This window comes from Condylura cristata, unplaced genomic scaffold, assembly GCF_000260355.1.
Source record: "Condylura cristata isolate star-nosed mole 26May11 unplaced genomic scaffold, ConCri1.0 scaffold00012, whole genome shotgun sequence".
NCBI lineage: Eukaryota > Metazoa > Chordata > Mammalia > Eulipotyphla > Talpidae > Condylura > Condylura cristata.
Window position 1 is genome coordinate 52,293,749 of NW_004567113.1, and position 16,230 is coordinate 52,309,978.

At 43.7% G+C, this 16,230-nt stretch overlaps 1 protein-coding gene across 1 annotated transcript in view; it reads left to right on the top strand.

Annotated features, from left to right (window-relative positions):
• Window positions 1-801: 801 nt before the first annotated feature.
• Window positions 802-16,230, top strand: part of FBXL5 (F-box and leucine-rich repeat protein 5) — a 36,273-nt gene continuing 20,844 nt past the window's right edge. The window contains exons 1-6 of the mRNA XM_004681395.2: window positions 802-820; window positions 6,946-7,161; window positions 9,522-9,617; window positions 10,877-11,063; window positions 13,037-13,219; window positions 15,632-15,757. Coding sequence (XP_004681452.1) covers window positions 7,027-7,161; window positions 9,522-9,617; window positions 10,877-11,063; window positions 13,037-13,219; window positions 15,632-15,757 — 727 coding nt within the window. The 5' untranslated portion in view covers window positions 802-820; window positions 6,946-7,026. The remainder of the gene's footprint in view (window positions 821-6,945; window positions 7,162-9,521; window positions 9,618-10,876; window positions 11,064-13,036; window positions 13,220-15,631; window positions 15,758-16,230) is intronic.

Here is a 16,230-nt window from a genome sequence, read left to right on the forward strand (position 1 = left end):
CTGTGCGGGGGCCGCGAGTCCGCGCGGACACCCCTCGGTCCTGCTCGGGACCTGTCGCCAGCTTCCTGTGCGGGGTGGCGTCTCCACCCCCCCCCCCAGTTTTGCACTGGCAGGATTTGGGGAAAACCCGGGGCTCCCGGGGCAGGAGCCGGCGCACCCTCTTCCGTTGCGGCTTCTGCTCTGCTTGCGACTTTATTCCGCGGAGCCTTTGCACCCGGTGGATTTTGTTGCAAGTCTACCGGCTGCGCGCCGCTGGAATTCGTTACCTGGGCTCGGGAAAAGTTGCTTTAACGCCTGGCACCGTTGTGGATTCGCGTGGTGCAACGCAAGCTGAAACGGCCCCTCGGTGGACACAGCGCAGGACCCTTTGCGAAAGATTGTAAAGCAGTATCAGGAGTCTCGTTGCTGTCCCTCTCGGAGGGGGAGAGTCCACCGAGGGCCTCTTGAGCGCTCGGGACAGGTCTGATGGTGTCGAGGTGAAGCCGATAAAAAGCATTTAAGGCACTGTGGGTTAAGTATAGAAACCAACTTTTATGGATGTTCAGAAACAGCCTCACGTGAAGACTGTTGAGAGGAAAGAGGGGTTCCTAAGCCCCGAGGTGGTTCGAGGCTGCCCAGGGCGCCCAGTGGAGCCCGCTCTCAGGACCAGCTATTTGAAACGCACTCCGTCCAGTCCTTTCCCTCCCTCCATCTTGAAAAAGTGAAAAAAAATGCCTGGTTCAGTGCATGTTTAAATGCCAGGAGAGTCTAGGACAGCGGCCTCAGCCGGGTTGCGGGTCCTAATCACACTGAGAGCTGTTCAGAGATCCTGAGCCCCCAGGTGAGCGTCTTGAGGGTGGGACCTGGCACCCAGTGTAACGCTGAGTTTCCCAGGTGAGTCTGGTGTGCCAGGGTGGGGCCAGGGGGGAGAGCCACTTGCCCGGAGAGAGGGAATAGTAGCCAGTTGAACTGCCCGCACCTGGAATTGTGAGTTAGCAGGACTGTTAGTACCTTTTTTTTTTTTTTTTTTTGCTTTTGCAGTTTAGCTATTCTGACATCCCTTAATTATAGAAAAGAAAAACACCACAGGGAGATGTTTTACTTTCTCAAAATCGAAAAGGGAAATTGAGTGTGGAGTAGTGGACTGTGAGGTCTTCACCCAGGTTAGCCTGGGCGAGGTGCTCCTGAGATCACCTGAAACTGCTAGAGGAATTTTGGGCATGTGTACATTTTCTGGGCACTAGTGGCTTTCATCATTTTCCAAAGGGTTGTGACTCAGTCTTACAAAATAGTTAAGAATCACACATTTATTTTGTTAAGTACGAGACTAACAAGCCTTACTCAAACTTTGAAGAAGTCAGCCACTGACCCTGTGTGTCATTACCTGGTAATTGAGAGCATCAGAGCACATTTTGAAAATACAGTGCTATATTTAAAAGCCACAAGTCAAATGAGATTCTTTGCAGTGGATTGCCCCTCTTGCAGGAACTAAAAAACTGTTTGCAACTTGAGGTGCAGTAAGGTGAAATTTTCACTGATTCTGAACTAATTAGCGGTAGTTAATGAGATTGTTGTAGATAGTCATCAAAAATAATAACAGTCTGATTTTCTGAATTGCAGATCAAATACTAAGGTGACTTAGGAAAAACAAGCAAAACAAAAATAGGAATTCTACATCCTGATACCTCATTGATAGCACTAACCAGTGGGAATCACTGCTGTAAGTTCTTTGGGAACTAAAATGGAAAAATAAGTATTTTATGATGACCACATAGTCCTCTAAGGACAATTTGTTTCTATTCACTTATTACCTCAAGTTTTCTTTCACCGTTTTTTGGTTGTAGAGACCAGGGATAGGCAACCCAGACAACCGGCCGTAAAACTATACAAGATGAGAAGTATTTTATACTCAAACTAAAAAAGTACAACTATGTTATTTTGATGTATTTTAAATTTTGACTTAGAGTGCCAGTAAAGAAGTCAAACTTTTCAAGTCTGATACATTTTAGAAACTGATTATTGGATTGACATGTGCTGAACATGGAGGCCATTTCAAATTTTGGTATTTAGTTCCTAAATTTAAGTTTTGTGGATTTCCTTTTATACGAGGTTTTATGAAAAGGCTTCTTACCTCTGTGTCCAGTAACAGTCTGTTGAGGGCTGAAAGGCAGGGCTGTTTTGCTTTCTCATTGGGCTCATAGGCCTGGCTTAGATAGGTCAAATTCATAGCAGCAGTTAGTAATAGATGGTCACGAAGCCCAGGTCAGGCCATGCGTCTGAGCTTGATTTTCCTAGTCTGAAACCGTAGTTATTTCTGAATTTGTTTTTCTGGTAACAATATGTTTTACAGTCTTTTTGCTAACCCATCTTCCAACTTAAAGTTTTAGTGGAAATCTGCATTGGGTGACGCCTTTCTCCAGCTTGCTGCGGTTCGCAGTGGGCCTCCAAGCCTCCACACTTCCTGTGCTAACTGTGCTGATGAGCGCGGGTCTGCTGTCAGGCGGCCTGGGAATAGCCTGTGTGGGCAGTGCAGGCTGTCCCTCTTCTCTCAGAGTTTGTGGTGGGTGCACACTTGGCTGACAGCACGGGAGGAGCATCGCTAGCCTGCATGGAGGTGCCAGACGGCCGTCAAGTGCCTTGACTCCTGAGAGGAGAGCCCTGGTGGTGGCGTGGGAGGGCTGTGGTTCATGCAGGTTACCAGGCTTATTCGTAAGTCAGTTATAAAAAATTGGAGTGGTGGAGGCCTCCTGGCTTACCCACGTTTTTCAGATAAGGGTAAAAATGTGCTATCTACTTTTATTATTTCATGAAGAAGGATGTTTTATGACCAAGGTCCTAAGAAGGAAGTCAGTTCAGAGTAATTAACATTTTTTTTAATTGAATGCATGTAGCTTTAAGAAGAATTCCTTTAGTTTTTCATTTTTTCATACCTGTTGATGGCTCTTACTGCCTGGCAGGGGCCGATTGCCTCACTGGAGGGCATGTGGAGTTGACAGCTAGGAGAGGAAGGAAAGGAATTGAATGAGTTCTTCCTACATGATCGTGCCATTTGTCTTAATCATCACAAGAGCCCTAGGAGACAACCATTATCCCCCATTTAAAGATGAGGAAATAAACTTAGTGGTTAGGAAACTAACCCAACTCACTCAACTGGTAATTAGTGGAGCCTGGATTTTAATGTTTGGATTTTCTTCTCTTCTGAAGTTGTATTTTGCCTTAACTTGCTGGGTCTGCTCCTTATTACTGGGTGGATTTTATGCAAAACAGCTCACCTGTGGGGTGTAGTTTTTCTACCTGTGAAGTGAGTTTGACCAGATAGTTACTAAGGTTTTTTCACTGTCATTCTTTCTTGATTTAGTAGAAGCATATCTGAATAGACAAAAAGTAAAAATAGTTTGAGGCAGTACGTTTGAGGTTTTGCCACATTTCTGTTGGGGAAGAGGATGTCCTGAAGAGTCTCCACACACTCAGGATTGCACATCCCAGAAAACCATCACCAGAGGGAGGTCTGCTGGGAGCCGAGGGTGCAGTTAAGCAGCCAGGCTGGGGTCTGCCCAGAGAACGTGGCCTGGGGGTCCCTGGCCTTTCTCCGGCCTTTAACTTGCTGTTGGGTCAGCGGAACTGGTAGGACACGTTCACTGATTTCTCTTTCTCCCTGGGTTATTCCTCTCTCCACTTCCCCTTTTTGTAAATAAACCCTTTATTAACCTTTTTTGGTGTGTGCCTGCAGTTGCATCTCATTATATGTCCCTTTTAAGTACGAGGGTGAGGACCCATTTCATAGTGGGGTTGTTCTGTAACAGTTTTTTCATTTGTTTTGAGAATATCTGGTCTTTAAGATGGTTAAACGAGACGGTACGCTTTTAGGTTGTAGACTGAGACAGTTACACATTTTCTCAAATACCGGAGGCACCTCGTTGCTGTTGGTAGGTGTGTTCACTCTGATCCTGTTCAGTGCAGGCTGCTCTTAGTCTGCTAGGTGTCAGGTAGGAGCTCAGGGCCTTCTGTAGCTCGGTGTTTTGCAACATGTTCTGTCACCCTCTAGGTGGGTCATGACGTCAACTGTATAGATCAGAAAGAACATTAAAAAAAAAACCACAAAAAGTACATGCAGGTTAAAGAGGGAACTACTGTTTGCCAAAATTTGTTCTGAAGGGTTTGTGTTATCTAGGATTTGTGTCTAGATTGCCTTGTCTTATGCCAAACATCTTGATTGAAAATGGTTGGAAAACACTTCTTGGAGCAGCGTTTCCCCCAGAGCACCTGGGCCAGATCCTTCTTCCTTGTGGGGCTGCCTGGTGCTTCCTTGGCGCCGAGCCTGCCCCTGGCTTCCCACTAGATGGCGGTAGCACTTGCCGGGCTCCGCCTGCCCCTCTGGTGAGAATGGCCCCGAGACCAAGCTTTCTGCCAGTCCCCCTGCTGGCTTGGGAAAGCTGTTTTCTGGTTGCACTCCTCTTGGATCTTATGGCGGGAGCATAGGCTTTAAAGTGGAAGGGACGTTGTGGGCTGTTACCTGGTTTTGGTTAAGTGATTTTCTCAGAACCTCAAGTTTTATAAGTTACAAATATATAAAACGTATACAGTCAGCAGCGATTGCTGTAAGAATTAAATAATTTATAAAAATACTGAGTATAGTACCTGGAATAGCTAAGCCTGGGCATATTCCAGATCCTACTAGTGTCTGGGATTTATGCAAGAACTAAGGTGTAGGCCAGAAGTACAGGGGGTGAGAGGATTCCCCAGAGACAGAGCGGGGAGCAGAACAGGCAGACCTACTGAAATCCACTGCTAAGGGAACAGCAGGGAGACAGGAGAGGTCTGCAGAGCCATGTGGGTCACCTCCCTGGTAGGGCTTGAATTCATGATGCAGTGACTTTTGATAGCTTGATAGCATTAAGACCTTAACCCTAGTGCTACCGGGTGGGCCCAAAGACTACCACTTTATGACCTGTGAAGATTTTATATAATCAAACCCTGTGTTCATAAATACAGTTTTATTGAAGTATATCCATATTTATTCATATGACTACGTTTGTGTTGCAACAGCTGACTTAAATAGTTGCTTTAGACAGTATGCCCAGCAAAACTTGAAGTGTTTGTTGTCTGGTCTTATGCAGAACTCTTGTACTAGGTAATTTGCTTATTTATTGTGGTTAATGTTCACATCTTATTTCCCTTCACTAGAATGTAAGTTCCATAAACACAGAGGTGTTTGTTTACTGATACATTCCAAGTGCTTGTTATAACTGTTATTAAACATTTGAATAAAAAATTAATGAGTATAAAAATAATGTTTAATTTTCAAAATGATGTTACCTAACATTTATTAAGTACCAATTCATTTGAATTTCACAGCAGCCATGGGAAGTACAGATGCTCTTATTATTCCCATTTGACATCAAAGAGAAATTAAGATATTGAGGGAGAAAAGTAACTCCCCCAGGACTACATAGCTAAGTAAATGGTAGAACTGAGATCCTATCCTAGCGAATCTGACTCTGTTAGACCTAACCTATATAGCTTTTTACAGAAGATACTTAGTTAATTCTGTTATGTACAGTGGAATTCTTGCTTTAGGAACTGGGCATTTCTGATACTTTGTCACAGTTCCTGCTGAGAACTGGCAATCAGGAATGCTTGGAATGCTCCATTTAGACTGAACCAGAGATCAGCTTTACAAAGTAGGTCTGGGGAGGGAGGACCTTCTACCACCTTCTACCTGTCTGTTGTTTTTGAACCTAACTGGATTCCTCCCCTTCAAGTGATGTAATGGAAAGTGGACTTAATATCGCACTGGAAGTAATGGGTTTGAATATTACTTTGAATAAAAATTGGATTTGCCATTAAATGTAAAAGGTAGAATTATACCCGATAGTCGTTTTCTCTGCTTGAGTAGTAGAATTAGAAATGACCACGTGTCATTTCCTTCTGTTGTCGGGGTTTGTGTTTTCCCCCCAGTGCCTTTGCTCATAGCTGGCACTCCAGCTTTGTCGGTGGCAGCAGCTCTTCCCTAGGAAAGTACTATTTCTGTTACAAGTTGCTAAGCATTTAGTTACTGTAAAGTAGCTCAATACTTTATAATTATTTCCTGATGGCTCAGACTCATTAAAGTTTAAACCAGCTATTTAGTATTTTTGAGTTTCTTACTTTGTAAAGGAAGCATAAACAGTGTATATAACATTTTGAACAAAGAAAAAAGTAGTTATCACATTTTCCTAACATGGCTACTTAATATTTACATATAACTCTGGATTATTTGTGTTAAGTATGTATACATTATGTAAACATACCTATGAGAGAGAACGAGAGAGATGGGATGGTAGATTCAGAGAGATGGGATGGTAGATTCAGAGAGATGGGATGGTAGATTCAGAGAGATGGGATGGTAGATTCAGAGAGATGGGATGGTAGATTCGAGAGTGTCTGCTCTGATCTCTTTATTTACTTCTTTATTTTAAAAGATTATTTATGCACACAAGATTATTAGGACAGAGGTGTGGAGGGTAAGAGGATACACCAGAGATAAAGGGGGTTGCAGAACAGGCAGACTGACTGAAACACACTGCTGAGGGAGCAGCTGGCTGGTCAGGAGAGGACTGCTGTGCCATGTGGGTCACTCCCTGGCTGGGGATCAAACTCCTGTTGCAGTACTGCAAAGCTTGATAGCACTGTGTCTTTAACTCCTGTTCCACTAGGGAAGTCCCAGATCTCCTCTTTAGACTAAGTGGTTTATATGTGCATGCATTGCTTATTTATAACCCCAGGCCCTTCAAGACATCTTCCTGGCCAGTACTCTATTATACCATTATAACTTGTTAATTTATGAATTCCTTTTAGTTGTACTTTAAGGTAGTCAAGTGTTAAGGGAGGTACTTTTTTATGTACAAAACTAAAGAGGAATGTGTTTAAATATTTCTTACTGGCTTGTGTTCACATGTATTTATCTTTTTTTTTTTTTTAATTCAGCTTTCTAAAACCAACTTTTCCAACAACAACGATTTCCGGGCTCTTCTGCAGTCTCTGTATGCTACTTTTAAGGAGTTCAAAATGCACGAGCAGATTGAAAATGAATACATTATTGGTTTGCTTCAGCAACGCAGCCAGACCATTTATAATGTACATTCTGATAATAAACTCTCCGAGATGCTTAGCCTCTTTGAAAAAGGACTGAAGAATGTTAAGGTGAGTTACAAAATTGCATATTTTATCACCACAGATTGTACCATCATCTGGCATATCACTGACCAGACTTGCTAGCATTTTATAGTAATGTTATGTTAAGGAAAAAAGTATTCTGATGCGTGTTAACATTAGTAAGGGAGACTTCATTAAAGAAAGACTGCTGTGATGGAGCCTCGCATAGGGAAGAGAAACTCAGCTCAACCCTGAACACAGTAAGGAAAAGTGGGCATTCATAGCTGAGGAAGGGAGGGGGCCAGGGAGATGCTGAGAGGAACAGCAGGTAGGGAGAGCCTTGCTGAGCAGGCTCTGATGCAGTATGGAGGGTGGAAAGAAATAGAGAATGATGCGATGCCACGCGTGAGAGATTCTGGCTAATCTGACTCAGCAGACTTTTTGCTAAAACTGAGCTAACAGGGCCAAGGACGGCCCAGGATGGTGCTCAAGGGCAGAGCATAGTTGCGGACTCGGGTCTGAGGGTCTGAGGCCGGCTCCTCACTACTGCGAGCACGATTCGCCACGAGGGCTGCTCCCGTGCCGCCAGTGTTGAGATTGTAATGACCATAAGGCGGTTACTGTCGACCGTTTTCAGAAAGCTGTCACAAATGCAGTTGCTGGTGACTAAAGGTAAATTGTTCCTTGCAGTGAACAAACAATTTCATAAATTTTACTGACTTTAAAGTTGAGTGCTGACTGTAATGTTTGTTACAGACTTGTCCTTTCCCTATGTTAGGGAATACGGTCTGTTAAATAGAATCACTTTAAAGAGATAGCTTTGCGTAGTTGAAGACAATGCTGTAGCGATATTTTCTTAATTATATATTACAGGATAAAAGACTCAACAGGAGGTCTTTTATATAAATGACTGTAGTAGTTTCTGAAAGAGCACAACTTACTCCCTGGCGGTGGGCGAGGGAGAGGGCCTGGGCCCTGCCAGGCTGGGGGGTGCTCACTTAGGTGCCTGCGATGTCTGCATGTGCTTTGACTTCTGATTTCAATAAACGGCTTAGCTTTGAACTGAAGTGTGCCTAGTACATTTGAGGATAATGTAGGAGATCAAATTCTTGGGAAGTAGCCATTGCATGGAAAGGGACGAGAAAAATGAACTAAGGAGAATCAAATCTGACTTTTCTAGGAAGGGCAGCTGAGACTTGGGGCATAAAGATCATTCTGGGCAGGTTGGTTTGAACTGCTTGTTAATCCAGGTGGGCATTTATCAGTAGAGAAGCCTACCTGGGGACTACTTCAGTTTGGAAGAGCAAATTTAATAATTATTAATTAGCATTTTGGTGGAAATGGAAGCTCTGGTTATGCGTAGGGGAATGTGTAAAGCCCTGAGAGTAGGACATTGGCTGTATGTTGGAGAGCAGTTGAAAAAATGAGTCCCAGAGTTAGGAGACTAGTGAGAACTCAGTGGAGATAAAATAGTCCCAGATCCTTAGTTTATATATTCTGTAAATTTTTCACACACTTTAAGTTGAGAGGGCAGGAAGTGGTAGATAAGTTACAAGGAGATAGCATCCTGCTTCTGATGAGGAAGAACTTCTTAGTTCTTTCCCGCTGTCTGGAATTAGGCAGTTTATTCCGAGATGTGGTGAGCTCCTTGCCTTCAGAGCACCTGTAGTGTTCTGTCAGAATAACATCACGACATGCTGACCGGGTTTGAGTTGGAGCATTTGCCAGGCGCCCTTAAAGGGATTCTGCAGTGACTCGGGGCTGTGTGGACTCCTCACAGCTGCAGTAAGAAAGAGATCTGCACAGGTACACAAACAACATATATATGAATCAGAAAGTAATAGAGGTTTTGAGCAAACACTTGCTGTTTTTAAGTTCTTTATATGACATGTAAAAAAAAAGATTTTGGAGTAGGGGAGGAAAAATTCTGAGATCACATTACTAAAGGAATTCAGGGTTTCTTTAAAAGCAGTTTTAGGGCTCTCCCTAGTGGCACAGTGGGTTAAAGCACCGCATTATGAAGCTCTCCAAAGCCATTGCAGTATGAATTTGATCCCTGGCAGCCCAGGAGGTGACCCACATGACGCTGCAGACCTTCTCTGACCCGCCCGCTGCTCCCCTCAGTGGTGTACTTTGTCAACTTGCCTGTTCTGCTCCCCTCTGTGTCTGGTGAATCCTCTCACCCCCCTCCCCCACCTCTGGCCTGTACCCCAGTTCTGCAAGTATAAATAAATCTTTAAAAACAAAAGCTCTTTTAAGGACATTCTTTGTATTAGAAAAAGTAGAGGTAACACTTTGTTATTTGTCAACCTGGTTTTTTCTCTGAAATTTCGTTGCATTTTAAACTGACTTCTTAGGACCAGGTACAATGTAAATAGTGAAGCAAAATGTCTTTTATTTGTTTTTAGAATGAATATGAGCAATTAAATTATGCCAAACAGCTGAAAGAGAGATTGGAGGCTTTTACAAGAGATTTTCTTCCTCACATGAAAGAAGAAGAGGAGGTAAGCTTAATTTCCCTTTGGGATCCTGACTTAGGAGATTTTACAGGTAATGTTTTGCCTTTAATGCTTCAAAATAATGCCTGGGAAGAAAAGCCACCAGTTGATTTTTGGAAATGGAAAAAAAAAACCAAAAACAAAAACCAAGAAGGTAGAAAAAGTATATTAGTTCCTTCAGAGCGGGGTTGCTTTTCATTGAATAAGTAATTTAATTCATTGACTCAACATATATTTTCTTACGTAGATGGCAGTATTGAGTATGCCAACCTAATGGTATAACCTTAGAGGACCTTATAAACATTTCAGTATTTTGTGTATTTCATGCTAAGTTTGAAAGGTTTTTAATGTTCCCTGTTTAGTAGTGGATTTTAACAATTAAGTGGTATAAAACTTAGTTTTATCCTTAGTACTCACATGTTAGGATATCACTGATTGAATGAGTGAAAACTTCTTCAGATTCTTAATTCTCAAAAGTAAGGTCAATATTGGAAAAGTAATTTATAGGGAACTGGCAGTGTGACCAAGCTGTAAGGTAGTTGTTATGATTCTTAACTTTGGCTTCACCTTATAATCAGATTTGTACTTTTTTAAAAAAGTGCTGCTAAGCCCTTTCCAGGGCCAGCTAAATCAGGGGGGCTATGGCTAGATTTTATAGACTCTGCGGGTCGCTGTAATGTTCAGGCAGCATTGAAGCCGCTAAGCTCCTTGGAGTTGTGTTCTCAGTCTGTGGGAGACCCAGGAACCCCAACAACAGAAAGAAGTCTCCATCCCTGAGTACTCTGATTGTGGCAGTTGGAGGTTGGGCTTAATTTAAGCATCTGTTTCAAAAAAGAAGTCTCTCGGCTGATAGTGACCAGCTCAGGGTCTCAGCAGAGTGAGACTTCTATGGCGCCGGTTCTCTGGGCACCACTCTGTGCCTTAGATTCTGGTGCCCCAGTGGCCATTAACCGACAGAAATGTCTGACCACGAGAAGGCACCAGTTCCTTGGGTCCTTCTAAATGAGCAATCTTGAAAATGAGTGTCAGGCTCTGAACAGGAAAACTTCTCGCTCTGATGCTTCAAAGGAACTAGTTGGAGACACCACAGAGAAGGATCGCTTGGTTCTTGTCTACTAGTCCACTCTTCTTGGCCACACTGGCTCGGCAGTAAAACCCCAGAGGTTTCCATCTGGTCCTGCACTCACTGTCCTCGAGCCAGGTGAAGTCAGCAGGGAGAGGAGGGGGAGCTGGGCATCCGTGCTCACCAGTGCTGCTTGATCCAGGTGTTTCAGCCCATGCTGATGGAGTACTTCACCTACGAGGAGCTCAAGGACATCAAGAAGAAGGTGATCGCGCAGCACTGCTCCCAGGAGGACGCGGCCGGGCTCCTGCGGGGGCTCAGCCTGTGGAACCAGGCCGAAGAGCGGCAGAAGCTCTTGAAGTACTGTGAGGATGAGAAGTCAGATAAAGGTGGGACGCGGCGAGGCAGCGCCGGTTTGTGCAGCCGAGCGAGCCCTTTGCGAGCCCTCGGCACCTTGTCCATGGGGACTTCGGATCCCCTCCCCCTCTTTTAATCTGCAGATTCTGCTTGAGTGCTGTAAGCCACTTACTTTCAAGCACAAATTTAGTCGAAGATACAGATTCTGTTTTAGAAGTGAGTGTTGTTGGCCTGTTTCTGGCCTGCTAGACTGGTCTCACGAGGAACTGGCTTTCCAGGAGTAACTACGCACGTGAGGCAGCACGTGCCGGTGGCTGTGCCCAGGCCGGAGGCTGCCCGGTCGGAGGCTGCCAGGCCGGAGGCTGCCCAGTCGGAGAGCGCCGGGCCTCGCCTGGCTTCCCGAGCGCCTCGCCGGGCGGCTGTTCCTGCGCTGTTTCCCGTCAGCTGGGAAGCGGGTCAGGCTCTCACGCTGGCTCTGTCCTCGCCCTCACGGGCTTTACCTTTCGTCCACTGGAGCGCAGAGCAGTGAGTGTGAGACGCGCGTTTGTAGGAACAGTCACGGTGGGAAAACATGAAAAACTCAGACAGACCTGGTTTTCTCCCCCGCGGCATGGACTGTGTCCTCATGTTTATTCTTATCTTTGGTAGCTTTGCCTTTTAGAAATCCGTTAAAGAAAATGGGCATCTTTAGGGTAGTTAAAAATGATTTGGTTCCTTCTGTGTGGGCAACAGCAATGGCATTTTGTTAGATTAGCTTAAAATTATCTGTAATGGGTCCTTTTTTCTTATTATTTAACAAAGTAGGTGAGGTGCATGTTGAAACAAAAATGTTTTTCTAGGTTAAGCTATAATTAAACCCATAAAGCTTGTGTGCTTTCCTCTGAAAGGCAGCTTGAGCCTTAGACACCAAGCTAAGACCTGTTGCGTCTGGTGTAATTGTAATTACAACCTCAGATTTAAAAGCGTTACCTTTATTACATCTAATTTTCCCATTCCTTCAAAGCAAATTACAGCTGTATTTCAAAAAAAATTTCCTTTTTAAAAGGGTTAGGCTTAAGTAATTTGATCATGGTATTTCTATACTTAAGTTGCTTTGTGAGGACAAATCAGGTATACCAGGTACTCACAATTTTCATAGTGCTTTATTCAAGAATCCTTTATATGTTGTATTATTTTACACCTCATTTGCATTTTGCTTTTGGAAAATTGCTACTGCAATAGAAAGAAATACTTCAATAGAGAGGCCACAGGAGCAAAGGCAGTAAGCAGTTACAGTCGCATAATTACAATCCAGTGCCGGAAGGCCATCCTTGCTGACTGCAAGACGTGGAAAGGAAACGCACAGAGTCCAGGTAACATGGAAACTGGTCATCCAGTGACTGTTTTCTACAGTCTGTCCACCTTGCCTCTCCAGTGGCTGACAAGGTTCTGATAAATGTCTACCAGCCCTGGAAATAGTTACATTGTATTGCCGCGGCTGGCTCAGGAAGTCTAAGGTGGTGGGGCTTGTGTAGGTTCGAGAAGCTCATGGACCTGGACATGAGCTGTGAGACTCGCAGGACCATGGGGCGACACCGACCGCAGGGCTGGCACGTGAGTGGGGACGGTGCCGTGTGTCATCAGGGTGTCCTGGGGATCTCATAATCTGACCGTGCTGGACTCGGTGCAAAGCCGCATAACCTGTCGGGTTCCTTTTTTAAATGATGCTGCTCTGGCTACAAAGTGAGTATTGTTTTCCTGTGACGCCCAGTAAGAGGAAGTCAGTTCTGTGGCTCATCATCACTGTGGCTCCCACTGATGAAGTGAGATTTGGACCAGGAGAGCATAACCCTCCGTGTGCTCGACATCCATGTCACCGCTGCTCCGCTCTGTGTCCTTTCCACGTCTTGCAGACAGGAAAGAGTGGACTTTAGGCACTGGGTTTTTATTATTGAAATGCGATTGTAACTTCTTACTGCATTTGCTCTTGCGCCCTCTCATAGTAAAGTGTTTCTTTTTATTGCAGAAGCAGAAGTGTCAGAACAACCTACAGGTATATCCCATCTGCCTCCGGAGGTAATGCTGTCAATTTTCAGTTATCTTAATCCTCAAGAATTATGTCGGTGCAGTCAAGTTAGCACTAAATGGTCTCAGCTGGCAAAAACTGGATCCCTTTGGAAACATCTTTACCCAGTTCATTGGGCCAGAGGTAGGTAAATGGGACTTTCAGTTTGTGTTAAAAATATTTCTACCAATTTTTTTGGGTGTGGGGTGGATATTCAGACATTAATAGGCAAAGCCAGGGAGGGAAACTCTTGAAAGGTTAACCAAAAAGTAGACTTTATGGTTAGATGGTACGTTCTTTGTATCCACTTTTGACAAATTAGCAGTACTGATGTACTCACGGGTGAATTATGTAATGTGTGCATTTCTTTTGAAATAAGTAGGAACATGGTTTGGGAGGAAATGCATACTAATTGGCAAAATGTTGGTAATTGTTGATGGGTAATAAAAACTATGCTACTTTTTAATGCTCCTTCCACCTTTTGACTATTTGGGGGATTAAGAATTTTAATAACAAAAAGCTAATATATTTAATAAGCTAATAATAAAACTGATAGATTTTCAGAATAACTTAGGGTGAGTATTTTAAAATACAGGACAAGTAAATTTCACAATTGGAATTTTAGAGCCAATTTTAGAGAGTATTTGGAATGTCTCTTTTTGGTAGTGGCTAAAATAACTGAATACGGGGCCTGGGTACTTTACTTGCTACAGCATCAAAACAACTGAGTCTGATATTGTCTTCAGTACATCTCTTGTGACTGCTAATCTATAAGTGGCAATTTCATATTCATTAATTTCATCATGGGAAATTATTTTTTTTTAAAAGATATATTTTATTTATTCATACAGAACTGAGGTACAGGCCAGAGATGTGGAGGGTGAGAGGATTCACCAGGGACAGAGTGGGGAGCAGAACAGGCAGATCTATGAAGTACGCTGCCGAGGGGAGCAGCGGGCGGGTCAGGAGAGGTCTGCCCCGCCATGTGGACTCCTCCAGGGCAGGCGGGGATCGAACTCATGCGGAAGTGGCTTTAGCTTCTCAGTGCAGTGCTTTAACCCGCTGTGCCACCAGGGAGGGCCCATGGGAAATTAATTTTACATGCAACAACACAAACATACAATGCTACCCGGGGTGATGCCATGAACAGCATGTTTTTCTGTCATTGAGTTGAAATAATTCCTTCTAAATGAATTTTAACTTCAAAATCCACATTTTTTTTTAGTTTTCTATTATTTGATACTTTGACGTATAAATATACTTGCTTAATTAAATTATGAGCCATTTAAATTTTTTTTTACATTAATGTGTATTACTGTACATTAACATACTTTTAAAATATGCTGCTGTTAGGTTTCTAACATCTTTTGAATGAAGCTCTTTGGAATATTGGGTAGATGATTCAGGTGAAGGGAACCATTGATTTTATTTGGAATAACTTCATATTGTAGGGTAATGAAATACAAAGTGAAAAGTTAAATAAGGCAAATACGGGTATTTCAAATACTTTGCTACATATATATGTGTGTGTGTGTTTGTTTTGTAAAGATTCATTTATTTATGCATACAAGATCTGGGGTATAGGCCAGAGGGGTGGGGGTAAGGGAGGAGGAGAGTAAGAGGATTCACCAGAGAGTGGGAACAGAACAGGCGGATTTTTTTTTTTTTTTAAAGAGTAGGTTTAAAGGACGCTTGCATAGACACAATCGGGCAGGAAGAGCTGCCCCAGAAAGGACAGCTTTGTTGGAGAGGCCTGCATGGTTGCTGGTGGGTAGCCTTCAGAGAGCGGCCTCTACTGAGGGAGGTGTCAGGGCTGCTGCCTTGCAGAGTGGGTAGAAAGAAGCACCTGCATAGTCACAGGTGGGTAGAGGACTGCTACCTGAACAGGCAGATTTAATGAGCAGTGGGCTAGACAGGAGAGGTCTGCTGTGCCGTGTGGGTCAGCTCCCTGAGTGGGCATTGAACTCATGCTGCAGTGTCTGCCCACAGCTTCAGAGTGCTGAGTCTTAACCCCTTGTGCCACCAGGGAGACCCACCTATATTGTAGGCCTGGCGCCTGGTATCCACAGTGGCAAGGTTGAGGAGTCCTGATGTGGACACCGTGTTAGTTACGAGTTCAGCAAATCAGTTTTGCCCTGTCTCTTACTTCACAATGTGTGAGTTTTTGCTTTACCTTACTCCTTTCTTTTGTCTTCTGCTCCCATCTACTTCTGTTTTGCTGACTAATTCACTCCTGAGCACAAAGGCTTGCTTCCATTTGCATTAGTTAAATTGGGGTGTTGCTGGAGCCAGCAGAAGCTACAAAGGAGGAGAAGGTTAGGTGGTTTTCAGTGATTTAAAAATTATGTAGGATTAATGATAGTTATTTTTCATAATTCTTCTAGTGTGTCTGACATGAAATCCTTTATCTAGGTGTAGTTTTTAAACCTGTTAAATATTTCCACCAGTATCTGGCCTGTTTCTTAGAGTGCAGAGATTTTATTTAAAATAGGTGGCTTGTAATGTTAGCCTTTCCGATCTTGCTTTGTTTCTCTCACTGGCTTGTTTGTTGAGCAGGTGACTGGTATAGTGGTCCTGCCACAGAGCTTGACACGGAACCTGATGAGGAGTGGGAGAGCAGCAGAAGAGAGGAGTACCGTGCTTTTAAGGAGTGGGATGAAGATGCCGATATAGATGAATCTGGTAAGCTGTGCTATTACAAAGTGCTTTATGTATTGATTTATACAGTTTTTATACAATTTATTTTTGTATACAAGAAGGAGTATAGACCAGAGGGACAGGAGGGGTAAAAAGATTCACAGAGTCAGTGGATTCAATGAAATACACTGCTGAGGGGAGCAGCGGGCGTGACAGGAGAGGTCTGCCGCGCCCTGTGGGTCACTCCCTGGGTAGGGATCTGACTCAGGCCACAGCTGGTGACAGTGCTGAGTGTTAACTCCTGCGCTACCAGAGAGAACCACAAGGTGCTTTAGCATTTAATTCTTTATTAAGTAGTTAAGTATCTACAGTCATTGGTGTTCTGAGTTACATAATGTCAGTTTCTAAAGAAACTTTTTTTAAGATTTATTTATTCGTACAGAACTGGGGTACAGGCCAGAGATGCGGAGGATGAGAGGATTCACCAGGGACAGAGTGGGGAGCAGAACAGGCAGATC